At 30.2% G+C, this 16,022-nt stretch overlaps 1 protein-coding gene and 1 long non-coding RNA gene across 2 annotated transcripts; both read right to left on the bottom strand.

Annotated features, from left to right (window-relative positions):
• Positions 1 to 874: 874 nt before the first annotated feature.
• On the bottom strand, positions 875 to 2,001 carry LOC107941104 (uncharacterized). The gene is made up of 2 exons (XR_001695547.2): positions 1,487 to 2,001; positions 875 to 1,219 (listed from the first exon to the last, which is right to left on the bottom strand). It is a non-coding gene; the product is annotated as an uncharacterized lncRNA (long non-coding RNA).
• An 11,221-nt stretch (positions 2,002 to 13,222) lies between these two features.
• Positions 13,223 to 15,344, bottom strand: LOC107894958 (uncharacterized). Its single transcript, XM_041086169.1, has 4 exons — positions 15,207 to 15,344; positions 14,686 to 15,022; positions 14,181 to 14,352; positions 13,223 to 13,620 (listed from the first exon to the last, which is right to left on the bottom strand). The coding sequence occupies exons 2-4, from the start codon at positions 14,970 to 14,972 to the stop codon at positions 13,345 to 13,347; spliced, it is 735 nt and encodes a 244-aa protein (XP_040942103.1). The 5' UTR covers positions 14,973 to 15,022; positions 15,207 to 15,344; the 3' UTR covers positions 13,223 to 13,344.
• Positions 15,345 to 16,022: the final 678 nt, after the last annotated feature.

Raw genomic sequence — 16,022 nt, 5'->3', positions numbered from 1 at the left:
TAATAATAAGTAAATATAATGATGATAATAGTGTTAAAAACAATGATACATTAATAATAATATATGTGCTAATAATAAGAACAATATAAAAAAATAATAATAATAATAACACTCTCCCTCCCTTCAAAATCCAGCTATCGATCCAACCTTGCTACGGTCACCGGACCTCCACGCGCCGCCGTCGGCGTCATCGTACATGGCTGCCAGACTTCAAAAGAAAATTCATTTTTCGGCAATTTCAAAATGGGTAAGTTTCTTCCCCTTTATTTTTACTTTCGTATGTAAATAAAAAAAATAAAATTGAAAGATAAAATAAAATAAACAAAGTACTTAAAACGAGAATAGGCAAAAAAAACACCTCTTTTGTTTTGATTTTTGATTAATCTCGTGTATTTCTTGTATTAAAAGTCTCTATTCGAATTTCTCTCCTTTTTTCTCCAAAAAAAAAACCCCTTTACAATAGTTTTGAATGACTTTTAAAGCCAAATTTTACAACTGATTACCTCTTTCTTTTTGCAGACAAGTAGGGTGATGGAGTTAGTGAGATGGTTTAGTGGGGTGTTAATTGAATTCTTAATTTATTTGGTATTTTGGGCTCTGCTTGCTGAGCCCAGTAAAATTTGGGCTCTACAGTCAATTTTATATGCACATATAATGATATAATGATAAACAAGAAATATGCAAATTTTATATCAGAAACATAATAAATGAGCTCAAAGTGTTACATTATCATAAAATATCATTCATCAATACTTTCAAGACCCATTCTATATACATGTTATTTAAATATTTTTGGTTGTAAGACTTTAGTTAACAGATTTGAAATCATAAGACCAATCCTAAAGTGCTTTATAGACACTTATTGTTTCTGAACTTCTTCTTTAATGATCAAATATTTTAATTTCATATGTGTTATGGCCCAATTCAGCCCGGGACCATAAACAGAAATCAGAATAAATAAATCCACTTTGTTTACTAATTCAAACATTACATGGGCCCAACCATAAACAAAACCCAAACCCAATACAAAATTGAAACCCAAACTAACCCAAAACCCCAAGCCCAATCCCATAGCCCAAAAGCTCAAACAATTTTCAGCCAAACCCTAAGTAGACTGCCCTTGCGCCGTAACCAACAGAGCTGCTTCCCGCACGTCGCGAGTCTCCTCCGAGTCGTGTGCCATTCCACCTCCACGTCAGAGTCCACACCCACCACGCATCTGCAAACAAGCAAAAGAGGTTGTAAAATCGGCTATAAAGTCAAATTGAATCATATGTAAAAGGGGAGGTTTTTTGGGTTTTTCCCCATTTTTTTTTTGATTCATACAATAGCAAAGAATATACGAAAACGAGCCAAACCAATAAGAGTTAGACTAAAGATTCAAGAGGTTTTTTTCCCTTCTTTCTTTCTCTTTTTCGCTTATTTCTTTTTGTTTTCTTGTTGCAAGTTGTTTTTTTTAAAAAAAGTCGAAGGAATGGAGACTTACCTGATATACCTCGTGGTTCGGGGCCGGAGGTGGAGGCGTTGAGGCGCCAATGACCCTCCTATGCAGCTCCCCAGAGCAGAAACCCTAGCAGAAGGATAGGGGAGCTTTTCTTTTTAAAAAAGGGCGCTGAATGGCAAAAGGGAATTTTGCCCACAAATTGAAAATTTGTACTGCAGTTTAAATGGCCGAGATCCGCACCTTTTTCCCCCTAATGGTCCATTTGCGGAACCAGTCCCTTTCCTTTGCCCCTTCATCCAATTAAGCCTTGTTTTCTTTTCTTTGAATGCTTTCAAATTATCCCTAAAATTTGTGCGGACACCCATTTCAGTCCGCGTCAAATCGAACTGTTTTGAGGTTTAGTTTATTTGTTTTTTTGATCCCTGTTGATCATTGCTCCTCGCATTTTAGTCTTAACATTTTTGTGGTTTACAAATTATTATTATTTTTTTCAATTAATTCTGAAATAATATTTTATATCAATCATAGATTATGTACTACTCTTATTTTCCCGTATATTATTTTAACATGTTGTTTTGTACCACTTTAATTAATCGTACATTGTTAAGTTTTTGTTATCTTTTGATTTTTTTTTTATTTTTCTTATTTTTTTACATTAATTGGCTATACGATATATTGATTTCAAAATTTTCTCTTATAGCACTATACTTTAAAATTTTATACGTTATTTCTTTTCGTATATAAATATATAATTACACAGGTTTGTTTATTCCAAACATTTTAATTATAATTAATAGTTTATATACATTATATTAGGTTTCCATTTTATGCATTTTGCTTATTTAAATTGACGCATGTACTGTAGTATTACCCTTTTTGTATATACATTGTTTACTTTCAAGCTTCATTTATATATCATTACTTTATATATTATCATCATTTCCATCTTCTTGGACTATTCCAAATTTCGATGTAAATTGTCTGTTTCATATTTCTAAATACCATTTCCTACATCATTCATCCGTTTATATGCTTTAACAAGCTCACCACAGATTATTTGTGTTAATTTGTTTGGTATTTGCTCTTAATCTCTTGGTCCTCAAATGCTGTGTTAGTACTGGTATAATGTATGATATGTCGCCATTGCATGGACCCAAATTTGTTCTTTTCAAATCTTACATCATGATCATTCATTTTTATAATGTTCTATTCACGTTCCATACTTGGAACTTTGTTTTTACATTATCGCATCGTGACTCAAATTTCAATGTTCCAACCAAACAAATATATTTGACTTGGCTTTTATCATTGTTAATTGAAACCATTTCAACTTACGGAATTGTTTCGTGTTTAGAGGTTCGAGAAATCGTGCCCAATCGTGCTAGGTTTTGATTTTTTTTCGTTCAGCTAAAATACGAAATATCCTTTGAAAATTTTGTCCATTTTAAAAAAAAAAATTAAAACGAGGCAATATTTCGTGTTTGGAAGGTTGGGAGGTCGTGCCCAATCGTGTTGGGCTTCAATTTTCCATTCGGCTAAAATACGGAATATCCTTTGGAAACTTCGTCTATGTTTTTTAAAAATTAAAATGAGGCAATATTTCGTATTTGGGGAGTTTGGAGAGTCGTGCCCAATCGTGCTGGGCTTCAATTTTCCATTTAGCTAAAATACGGAATATCCTTTAGAAATTTTGTCCACGTTTTTTTTAAAATTAAAATGAGGCAATATTTCGTATTTGGGGAGTTTGGGGAGTCGTGCCCAATCATGCTGGGCTTCAATTTTCCATCCGACTAAAATACAGAATATCCTTTTGAAGTTTCATCCATGTTTTCTCAAATTAAAATGAGGCAATGTTTCGTATTTGGAAATTCGATAAATCATGCTCAATCGTGCTGGGTTTCGATTTACCGCTTAGGCCGAATAGTCAAATATCCTTTTTAAAAAAAGTTTTAAGTGCATGTGTTTTGGAAATTCCGAGATGATCTTGTGTCGAGAGTTCGAAATATTGTATCCAATCGTGCTGGATGTAATATTTTAGTCCTTCTAAACGAGAGAATCTCAATATCCGATTCAAGTTATTCAAACGTTTTTAAAGATTGTATTTTAAAATCTTTTCGAATTCTCAAACATTAGGACATTAATCGATCAATACGGTACCAATTTTGGGCGTTGCGAGGGTGCTAATCGTTCCTCGCGCGTAACCGACTCCCGAATCCGTATTCTAGTTTTTCGTAGACCAAAAACGTTGTTTTAACAAACCAAAGTGTTTTATTAAAATGATCGATTACAGGGTGATCCGATCACACCTAAACAAAAAGGATTGGTGGCGACTCCATTTTCATTTTAAAGTCGATCTCTATTTTTCAAAATAAAAAATACTTTCGACAATATGTTTTGCATATTAGAATTAATCACAAAAATTTTCAGTGTCTTGATAATGGTGTATGTTAGTTTTGATTTTCAAATGTTTTGATATAACAAAATACTCCTTTAAACTTTTAATGATTGTTGGGGATCGACCCGATTAAGCAACGAACAAGTGAAAATAGCAGAAGAAATTGAGAAATTGAGTACACAAATTTAACACGAAAAAAACCCTTCCAAAGAGGATAAAAACCACGGGCAAAGATAATTTTACTATAATGGCAAAAGAATGAAGAATATAAAAGATGGAGATAAAAACTAAACCTTGAAGACCTAAAAATAGATAACCCTAAAAACTTAAACACAAAATTCTCTAAAAGTGTTATGAGTTTTAATCTCTAATGGGTTCTTTTTCTAATGTTGTAAAAGAGCTTATTTATAGGCTAATTTCATCATTCAAATAATAATAAAATAATCTAGACTAATTAGAGTTTGATTGAAACAAATAAATAGAGTTTAACTGGAAAATTATTTCTCAAATTTGACTGAAATAGGAGTCATACTTAACAAATCTCCACCTTAACTCATGTTTCCACAACGTCATCTTTGTCAAAGCCCGTCACGATCCTATCTTGAATTGTGCAAGGAATTAACTGAGTCGAATATGTGCTTAGAAACTAGAAGATTTTTAGCCTCCGACTTGTACACTGTCAAATCAAAATTAACCCGAGTTTGATTTTCACGAACACAGTGCCTTAACTTTTCAAAACCTGCATCCAAAAGAGAATCTCTCTTCAACGAAATGGTCATACATTTTTTCCTCTTATGACCAAGTTGCCTTTGCTCCAAATGAGTTGACTTCAACTCCGTAACGGACGAGGGACTTCTGATTTAACCGGTCACTGTAAAACCTTCCAGAATATAAAGACTGTCGGTCATTTTACCTTTTAACAAAATGAGATCTCCACGAGATACCTTAATGTCGCTCGACTTGATATTGATTTTGCATCCTTTCGAGTCTAAAATACTTAAGGAGATGAGATTCTTTCGTAAATTAGGTACATACCTGACATCTGAGAGTGTCCTAATTGTCTCATCGTGCATCCTAATTTTAACAGTACCAATACGAATTGCCTTATTGGATGAATCGTTTCCCATGCGCACAACTCCACCTTCAACCGAACTGTATGTGGAGAACCATTCTCTATTAGGACACATGTGGAAAGAACATCCCAAATCTAGTATCCACTCGGACGTAAGCTCAAAGCTTTCGCTCGTTGACACTAACAAGAAATCATCGCTGCTTTTGTCAGCTAAATTAGCACCAGCTACATTTTCTTCGTTACTCTCAGCAACTCATTTATTTCGCAGTTTATGACAATATGATTTGACGTGACCTAACTTTTTACAATAGAGACACCTTTTGTCTCGCTTCTTTGATGCTACCAAAACGGAAGCTTGCTTATCTGCCTTGCTATCCAAACCAAACTCATTGTCGAGTTTGTCTTTACTCAACAAATAACCCTTCAAATCTTCAAATGAGAGTTTGTCTCTGTCATAAATCAAGGTCTCCCTAAAAAACTTGTATAAAGGGGGTAAAGAGCATAATAATAGCATAGTTTGATCTTCATCATCAATCTGATCCTCAACATTCTTTAAATTATTTAAAAGAGTAATGAATTGACTGATGTGATCTCCAAGAAGCTCACCTTCTTTTATGCGAAATGTGAATAGACGTTGTTTCAAAACTAAACGGTTAGCCAGAGACTTAGTCGTATAAAGAGTTTCTAACCTTTTCCACAATGTGGATGAGGTCTTCTCCATCAATACCTCCTACAATACCGTATTCGTGAGGACAATTGGATTGTAGATAAGGCCTTTGCATCAAGCTCTTCCCATTCTGTTTGATTTAGATTCTCAGGCTTTTTCCCGGTAACAACCTTTTTCAGGCCAGTTTGAACTAGAATTACTATCATCCGAACTTACCAAAGATTGAAATTTGTGACACCATCGGACTTCTCAATTTCAAACCTTGTTGCTGCCATCTCTGAACGGGATGATATACGAAAATTGAACTAGCTCTGATGCCACTTGTTGGGGATCAACTCGATTAAGCAACGAACAAGTAAAAATAGTGGAAGAAATTGAGAAATTGAACACACAAATTTAACATGGAAAAACCCTTCCAAAAAGGATAAAAAATTTACGGGTAAAGATGATTTTACTATAATGGAAAAAGAACAAAGAGTACAAAATATGGAGATAAAAACTAAACCCCGAAAACTCGAAAATAAAGAACCCTCAAAACGTAAACACAAAATTCTCTAAAAGTGTTATGAGTAATCTCTAATGGGTGTTTTTCTAAGGTTGTAAAAGAGCCTATTTATAGGCTAAATTCATAAGTCAAATAATAAAAAAATAATCTAGACTAATTAGAGTTTGATTGAAACAAATAAACAGAGTTTAATTGAAACAAATAAACATAGTTTAACTGGAAAATTATTTCTCAAATTTGACTGAAATAGGAGTTATACTCAACAATGATATTATTTTTGGTACTACTAAAGAGTTGTTTTGCCAAGAATTTTCTAAGACTATGCAAGGTAAATTTGATATGAGAATGATGGGGGAACTCAACTTCTTTTTAAGGCTCCAGATCAAGCAAACAAAAGATGATATCTTCATCAATCAAGCCAAGTACATAAAGGAGATGCTCAAGCAATTCAAAATAGAGGTCTTGAAGCCTCAATTCACTCTAATAAGCACTTCTTGATAAGGATGAAGGAGAGAAGTGAATTGACACTAAACTATATAGGTTTATGATTGGTTCTTTACTATATCTTACCTCTGATTAACTAGATATTATATTTAGTGTTTGTCTATGCTATAGATTTCAATAATCTCCTAGAAATTCACATTTACAAGTCATTAAGAGAATCTTTAGGTGCCTTAAGGTTACACCAAACTTAAGACTTTGGTATTGTGAGGACTCTTCCTTTAGTTTGCATGCTTACTTCAATGCAGATTTTGGAGGATGTAAAATGGATAATAATAATAAAAATAGCATTTTCAAAACATGTCAAACTCCTAGAAAATTTATAGAGCTGTTAGAGTTTGTGTGACTCGAATCTTGTGTTAAAGAAATAAATATAATGAAAAATAAAGGGATTTGTGGGGGCGAAAGGCCGAGGGTCGTAAAATCTGTATAGAACTACACTTCTTCTATTTTATATTTATTATGATAGGGTTTTTCAACCTTTAAATAGATGTAGTCGAAACTCCTCTTGTATCATTCAATTTTTAACATTAGTGATTTTTTTTCTCCTCTGCCCGTGATTTTTTCCCGGAAGGGTTTCTACGTAAAATCTGTGTGTTTTATTTTTCATTTTTTTATTACTTTGTGATCGTTCTATTACCATTATCGACGTCTATTATAACAGATGCAGAGAACTACTACTTTAAAAATTGAATATCATGAAAGCAAGTTAAATTTGAGATTAATTTAAATTAATCCTTAATATATAAAGGTGGACAATAACGAATTGTATATGAATATCATGAAAACAAGTTAAATTTGAGATAAATTATTAATATAAAAGGAAAGAAATGAATGCCAATAACCTCTTAGCCTAGTGACAAAGTATTATGGTATAGGTATAAGAGTTTTAGTTTGATCGCAAACAATCTCATGACTAAATTAGCCAAAAAGGCTAGAAAAAAAATTGGTTTTTTAGGTTGATTTATGGCATATGTCAATTTTGGAAAGAGAATATGAAAACGCGTCATACTGGATGCGTTTTGCTAATTGTGCAAGAAAGCGTGTCTCATTGGACGCATTTTGTAAACTATGCAGGAAAGCGCACTTTGCTGGACACGTTTTTCCCAACTATAACATCCCCAATGGTCAAAAACTCCAATGACTAGTTTAATTGCTACGTAAACCTAAGCCATTTTCTCCATTTTTTATTTAAATCCAATTCTCTCAAGATTTTATTTTAGTTCTAAAATTTTCATTAAATTTCTCTTAAGTTCTTGTTGATTTAATTTTGTATTTCGATTTTATTCATTTTAATTGAATTTTGTAATGACAAATACTCTTGTTTGGTTGGATGACAACCACATTTTCGCGATCCAATTACAAATGATAAGAAACTATTTCTAATTTTTTAATTTTATATTTTGAAATAACATACCTAGATATTTTATTCAAGAACTATTCAAGCTCAAAGAAGGATCTCTTACAAACAGACTAAAATAAAATTCCAAAACAAAATAAAACACATGGCCCAAAAGTCTTAAAATTAAACAAAACCAAGATCCAATTAAAGTCGGAGGTAGCTTTAGAGACTTTCGCTGTCTCAGCTATATTCAATTAATCAGCCTCAACTCTTGAAAAGCAACAATTTATTCTTAGGAAGCTATAAAATTTTTATCTTCAAACTTTTCATCAGTACACCACTTCATTTCCGATTCATCCATTGGGATTCATCTTCTTCAACTTAAGTTCAGGGTATTCGTCCATTGCCGATCAGTTTCCACCTCTTCCGCCGCATAAAGAGGAATAGGCTTTTTTATAAAAATAACCTAAAAAATTTAATTAATTATCAAAATGACCCATTTTTTAATTAAACACGAAAATGACCTAAAATCTACAGTAAAAGTTGGTAGAGCCAAAGAGTTTGGCTCCACCAACATGCCACGTCAGCAATTAGGAAAAAAAAATTAATTTTTTGGTGGAGCCATATAGAATAGCGTCACCTGTATAAATATCAGAGAAATACTATAATTTCTGAAAATATGAAGGACTTTAAAATAAATTTTTCATTTTCTGTTGGAGCCAGTTCATTTGGCGCCACCAGATTGCATGACACCTTGTTACTTTTTTTTTCTTTTTTTTTTTAACTTTTATCCTTCTTTTTTTTCTTTTCTTTTTTTAAGTTTTTTACTTTTTTTTTTACTTTTTTTCTTTATCCTTATTTATTTTTAATTTTAAAAAATTTGAAATGTATATTTGAAATGTTTTATAATATATTTTTTTAAAATTTTAAATATATATATTTGAAATTATTTTTTAAAAATTTTAAATATTATTTTTTAAATATTAAATATATTTTTAATAATATAAAATATTTAAATATTGTAAAGATATGACATTTCAAATTTATTATTAGTTTTATAATATTTTAAATGTATATTTTAAATTTTAAATATTTTTTTAATTTGTTTTATAATATTTGAAATTATGATTTTTAAATTATTTAAAATATATTATTTTTAAAGATATGACCTTTTAAATTTATTATTTGTTTTATAATATTTTAAATATATATTTTAAATAATTTTAAATTTTAAATATAATTTTTATAAGTTATTGATTTTAAAATTAATTTTAAAGATATTCAAGCGTTTTTTAAAATTAAATTTAAAATTTTAAAAATTAATATTTTATTTGGTGGAACCATTTAGAATGACTCAATCACTTTATACTGTACTTTTTATATTCTTTTAATATAAAAATTTAATATTTAATATTTTATTTTGGTGGAGCCATTTAATATAAAAATTATTCTTTTAATATTATTTTAATATAAAAATTTAAATATTAATATCTTAATAATATATTAATAATAGAATGAAGATTTTTCATAAAATATTAATAATAACTCGTAGAAATCAAATGCGATTATTATGTCCTAATCATAGTTAAGCATTAAAACTAAAAGCAACTATATAACTACAAAAAGTAGGGATTTTTTATTATAAAATTAACCTAAAAAATTAATATATTTTAATATATTAAGCATATTTTATACTCAACATTTTCTTTTAACATATTTAAAATTTTAATATATTTAAATTTTTTAAGTTTTTTAAAATTTTAAATATATTAAAAAATATTTTTTCTCTTTTCCTATTAAAAAATATATTAAATATATTAAAATTTTAAAATATATTTTTAAAAATATATTAAATATATTAAAATTTTAAAATTGGTTATACTTAACATTTTTTAATATTTTTAATTTTTAAGTTTTTTAAAATTTTAAATATATTAAGAAAGTCTTTTTTTTGTCTTTACCTATTAAAAATATATATTAAACATATAAATTTTAAAAAATATATTTAAAATTTTAAAAAATAATTTAAAAAATAATATTTAAAATTTTAAAAAATAATTTCAAAAATATATATTAAAAATTTTAAAATATATATTATAAAACATTTCAAATATGCATTTCAAATTTTTAAATTTAAAAATAAATAAAATAAATAAGGATAAAAACAAAACTTAAAAAAAATAAAAAAGTAAAAAAAAAATCAGGGTGTCAGGCAATCTGGTGGCACCAAATGAATTGGCTCCACCAGAAAATGAAAATTTTTTAAAGTCTCCATATTTTTAAAAATTACAGTATTTTCCTGGTATTTATATAAGTGGCGCCATTCTACATGGTTCCATAAAAAAATTAATATTTTTTCCTGATTGCTAACGTGGCATGTTGGTGGAGCCAAACTCTCTGGCTCCACTAACTTTTACTATAGATTTTAGGTCATTTTCTTGTTTAATTAAAAAAATAAGTGATAATTAATTAAATTTTTTAAGTTTTTTTTATAAAAAAGCTTAAAGAATACTATTCATCATATAAGTATTCTCCCCTTAGTCCCCTAGTAGCTAGGATATGAACAACCTTATCTGATTTTCTGTAGATAAATCAAGAGATACAAGAGTCAAAACCTGTACATAACTATTTTAAATCTTTAATATAATTCTCAATCTCAAATCTATCTATCCCCTCTGCCCGCAATTTCCTTATCACCGATCAGGTGTCTTCTTCAATTTCTATCACCAACAACTCAAGATTTAGCCCTAATTGAATCTCCTGAAGACATGTCATTACCTCCACTGCAAAAATTGACGGTATGTTCTCACGCATGACTATCTTTGAGCTTATAGCCACTATTTTTGAGCTTATAACCATGACATTTTCGTCTCTAACCACTACCCCTGAGCAAGATTCTTTCCTCTAATTGTTAAAAATATTAATTTTAATTTTTTTTATAATTAAGCTAAAGATTTTGACAACATAGATAATCTAACTTCGAAACCATCCCCTATAATTGAACCCATACCTTAGCCGCCGCCCCCCCCCCCCCAACACCCTCAGCTGAAAATCAAGAATATACAAGACATTGCTCCAAAATCTACTGCCATTCAAAAACCAACCAAATGTCAGTGCTAAGCACACTTACCATTAAAAACAAAACAAGTGGCTTTCAAAAACAAGCCCACATATCGAGTACTAACAAGTTAAAAATGTCAAACTTTTATAGTTAAAATGAAGGGTAAATTATAAAAATAGTCACTTTTATTTGTCTTATGTTACATTTTAGTCACTTATATTTAATTATTTTGTTACAAAGTGATCACTCTTCCGTTAAGTTCCGTTATCTCCTTAACGGTAATCTTACGTGGCAGTCCAACTAGATTTTAAGTATATCTGTTAATACGTACTTCATCCGACTAAATTATGCATTTAAGTGAAAATTGTATTATTTGTAAAGTTTTTTCTGCCCTTTTTTACAATGCCAATTGAGTGAAAATAATTGTTAACTATGAGACAAAAGATTCTGATTTTTCTAGCATGAAATTGCTCATATTAGTTGGTAATTAATTTTAAATTTCGGTTGCAGCTTTTGACTAGAAAATTTATTTGGCTAGAAAAATCAATTGGCATTGTATAAATGAGAGAAGAAATAAACAGGCACTGCATTACTTTGATCCTGTATTTATACATTTTTTTTACTTCAAGTGGTTGCTGATTTTGTCTGCAAAATGAAAGTAATCAATTTTAATTTCACATGTGGTTGTCTTTACCATGAATACCTTGCGCATAATTTATGAAAATTTTACTCTATAAGTTTGCTCCACAAGATATATATTTTAGTTTATTTGTATATATTAGTGTGAAGATGAACACCCCATATGGCTTGTTATAAATCCGAGTATTAATAATAACTGTACGATATTAAAATTTTTTATTGACGTATATTACAAAGGATAGTCATCCTTCCTCCGGTTGAAGAACGTAATTATAATAGTAAATCAAATGCATAATTTAGCCGGATGAAGTATGTATTAACAGATATACTTAAAATCTAGTTGGACTGCCACCTAGGATTACCGTTAGGGAGATAACGGAACTTAACGGAAAAGTGATCACTTCGTAACAAAATAATAATATAAATGACTAAAACGTAACGTTTCAAACATAAATGACTAAAATGTAACCTGAGGCAAATAAAAGTGAGTATTTTTGCAGTTTACCCTAAAATGAATTGAAAAGGAAAGCAGACATACACTGTAATTTGGCCTGAAGCTAGCCGTACACGTTTCCTGCAGTTGTCAATATGTCGAGTGCTAACAAGTTTAAAATGTCAAACTTTTATAGTTAAAATGAATTGAAAAGGAAAACAGGCATCCACTGTAATTTGGCTCGAAGCTAGCCGTACACGTTTCTTGCAGCTAATTGACAGTAATAAGTTGTTAGTGCTCTGCCCACATTCCCTCCATGCTCCTGAACCAGATTCAAGAAAAGCACATCATGAAACCTAGTTAACAATACATAAAACCCTATAAACTAATGTTGCAGTTCAAGAAATTGATGATACCTTAAAACCATGGATTTCAAGAAAAACTAGTTTTTTTCTCAAAATCAATAACTTACCTACTGCATTTGCACCGCAACCATTTCTCTCTCGCTAGTTACTTGCACAAAAATTCTATGGCCTCCCAACCTTAGTGTCAACATGCTCGACATGAAAAATTGAGAAAAGATAGAGAAAGAAGATTTCAAGTTATACCTTCTAATATCAGCAACTTTAATAAAAATGTGATGGGGACTCTAGAATATCCCGTCCCTCCATCAGTGCCCCTTTCTAAAATTATTTCACGTCCTTTTTATTTTTTTATTTTGTAATTTTTTATTAAAGTTGTAATTATTTTTTAATTAAATCAAATCAAATCAATTCATCTATATATATAATTTATAGATTTGTTGTAGATTGCTATGTTGAGTTTCTTGAATTAAATCCGTAACATTAATATATATATATATATTTTTGTATAACTCAATTTTTTCATTTACTATACAATTAGATACTGTATTTTGCAGGTTAGGAAAATGCAGTGTTAAGGGAAGAATGTAGCACAATTCTAGTTTTCCTTTCCGGTGAAAAACTATCTTGCACAATCACCTATTTATAGGTTTTAGTTTTGGGGTTTACTTAGGGTTTTTACAAGTAAATCTACATCGATTTCCCGCGCAAATTATACTATTTTTAATTATGCTCTCGGTCCCTATATTCTTTTCATATTTAAAATTTAATCCCTTTATTTTAAAACAAAAATCTTGAATATAAGGTTGTAACCAAAATATGTTTATTAGAGTTAGAATGTCTAAATTTCGAATGAGTAGAAGAAATAGACCATCAATAATAACAAATCGAAGGCCATCGGCAATTCATGGGAATTTGCAAACTTAGAAAAGCTTGTCACGTAAATCTGCGTACAGTCCATAGAGTGAATTTTGTCGGAATTTGCTAACTTCGTACCATGAATTGAGTGCTTCAAGGTTCTTGTCTGTCCCAGAAAATGCTAACTGTATGCCCAAATTGCACCCATTTTGCCCACATTTTGAGGTTGGTCTTGCACAGTCTTGGTTGTTGAGACAAGTAGCTGATTCTCCAGAGCATGAATCACAACCAGAACTTTTCCAAAATAAATTTTGTAGAGTGCCTTGTTTGAATTCAAGAACCTATGGATTTAAAACAAACTAAATATGTTATCTAAGCAAAAAATAAAAATAAAGGTAAAAATAAGATCTAATTTCAGTTTTAATCCCTCTATTATATTAAAATTTAAGATCTAATCTCCTTTTTTAGGGGGAATTGCTGAGATGGAAGAGGTATAAGTTCGGGGTTCAAACTTTTAATAAACTTAAAATTAATGAAAGTCTTTTTGTCATTGCACTAATGGTTAAATTGATAACACCGTAAATTATTGTTGTTAAAGTGGTGACATGGAGTTCCTTGAATATGTTAATTAATTAATAGTTAATTTAGTTTACATTTTAGGTAACAATTAACAATGTTATCAATTTAGATATATTAATACTATTTTAAAAAAAAATTTGAAAGATTAATCTCAAATTCCGAAATAATAGAGGAAACTAGTTCAATTGATATCGAAATTGTTTGAGAACTCTAAAAGGTTGCAAGTTCAAGACTCTTAAAGATGACAATATATGCGTAATGTCCTTCTCAAGTATGATTAGGCCGGAAATATAACTAAATAACCCATTAATGAGGTTCTTACCAAAGTGAAGCTAGTTATGGTGTTTTTGTCATCGGCAACCATTATCGGTAATGATCTGGCTGCATATTTCCTCCCTGCAAATGCTACCATGTATCCACCAGCTTTAAGCTTAAAATCCAGGAAAAAAGAAAGAAAGAAAGAAAAAAGTTTCAAAATTTTTAGAAGTATTGATTAACATTTGCATTTACCTACTTCTCATAACATAATACGATTTTTCTAGTTCTACAAAACAAAACCTAATTGATTTATGTAGAAGAGATTGATTTGTTTAAAAATAATAAAAATAAAGGTGTTTAAACGTAATTGTCACAGTCCAACACGACATACATGCAGAACCAAGAAAGAAACACCGAAATTATTGCAATTAATATCAAACTATGGACAAGACATGAAATACAAAAAAACTGTATGCCCTAAACAATCTCTGTCTCTTTGATTGATAACAAATCAATATGTCTATGGTAAAATATATAAAAAGAAATCAAGGTAAAAAAAAAATACTTACGAGATCGCTGCCATTGATGGTAAGGAGAAAATTTCGTCTAGCTTTGGCCTAAAAACAGCAAGTTGTGCACTTTTGGTGGCTAAACCAAGGCGACTATCACATGGAGAAAGCTGCACATTTTCGAAGGAGAAAAATTCCTTCTTTGAAAATGCAACACCAAATGTAAACCCATCTAGTTTCTGCACTTTGGCATCATCACATGGACTGTAAACATCATTGGTATCATCTGCCATTGAACCAATCATCATCATCATCAACATCATCATTATCACCATCATCATCTCCATGACGGGTTCTCTCCAATTCTTATGATAAGCCTCTCTGCAAATTTATGAATCTAAAGAAGAATTACATTAATGCTTTGTTTGGTGATGATAATAACAAAGAAGAATAACAACAACAAAAAAGACTTCCTAATGCTAAAATCCAAACAAGAAAAAAAAAACAAAAAACAAAAACTCTTTCACTAACGATGATTACTAAAAGTTACATTAGAACTGAAGACCTAAAGAAAAACATACCAGAATGTGTGTAATAAAGCTAAATATTGTTTTAAGGAAACTAAAGATGGTCTTAAAACTAAGTTGTAAAATAAGATTTTAATGGATTGTAATAATTTTTTATGTAATATTGATGGGGCTGTTAATGTTGTTGTTATGTTGAGGTTCGTGATTCATGGGGAAGAAACGTAGGACGCGCCAAAACGGTTTTATCGGCAGGCCACGTGGATCTTTGTCTCAAAAAGGATTCACATGGAACTTGGGATTAGGTTTTGAAAATTAAAAAGAAAGCCAAAATATCATATTTTGTATACGTATTTCAAACTCTCTTTAAATACTTTAAATTGGATATATAAATGGGAGAAAATTAATATAAAATCATTAAAAATATGTAAGAAAGATAAAAACTATTTGATGGTTAAAGAATAGTGATTAAAAAAAATTATTTAATGTATCATTACATAGATTTTTTGCATCATTAAATTATAATAAAACGACACATCATTATTAGGAGCTGATGAAATTTCTTTTATCCTTGCGACTCCTTGTCCTACATTCTAAGACTCTCAAGCACCGTTATAAGACATCAACAACAAATTATAATCCAAAATACCCTTATGAAGTATCAACAATATATACCAAGGATATCATGTCACATAAAACACCAAGGAAAGAGCAATATATACCAAGAATGAGAGGAACAAGGGAACGCCATAGGTGTGCTTCGGTGCTTGTAGACAACCTCCCAGGGAGGATGAATTGGAGATGGCTAAGGCATCTGTTTGACACTTTTATCCCTTAATCCATTAGGAGGCTTCAATCTATGGTTTGCTTTAT

This window comes from Gossypium hirsutum, chromosome A13 (assembly GCF_007990345.1).
Source record: "Gossypium hirsutum isolate 1008001.06 chromosome A13, Gossypium_hirsutum_v2.1, whole genome shotgun sequence".
Taxonomy (NCBI): Eukaryota; Viridiplantae; Streptophyta; class Magnoliopsida; order Malvales; family Malvaceae; genus Gossypium; species Gossypium hirsutum.
The sequence above is the reverse complement of the archived record's forward strand: the minus strand, read 5'-3'. Positions and strand labels throughout refer to the sequence as shown.

What these genes read in the sequence shown, in the direction of transcription:
- LOC107894958 (XM_041086169.1), bottom strand. Translation starts at nt 14,972, where the DNA reads ATGGAGATGATGATGGTGATAATGATGATGTTGATGATGATGATGATT. An exon ending in CCATCAATGGCAGCGATCTC is followed by an intron (nt 14,353 to 14,685) that starts GTAAGTATTTTT and finishes ATGCAAATGTTA; the next exon opens with ATCAATACTTCTAAAAATTT. An exon ending in CCATAACTAGCTTCACTTTG is followed by an intron (nt 13,621 to 14,180) that starts GTAAGAACCTCA and finishes TTAAATCCATAG; the next exon opens with GTTCTTGAATTCAAACAAGG.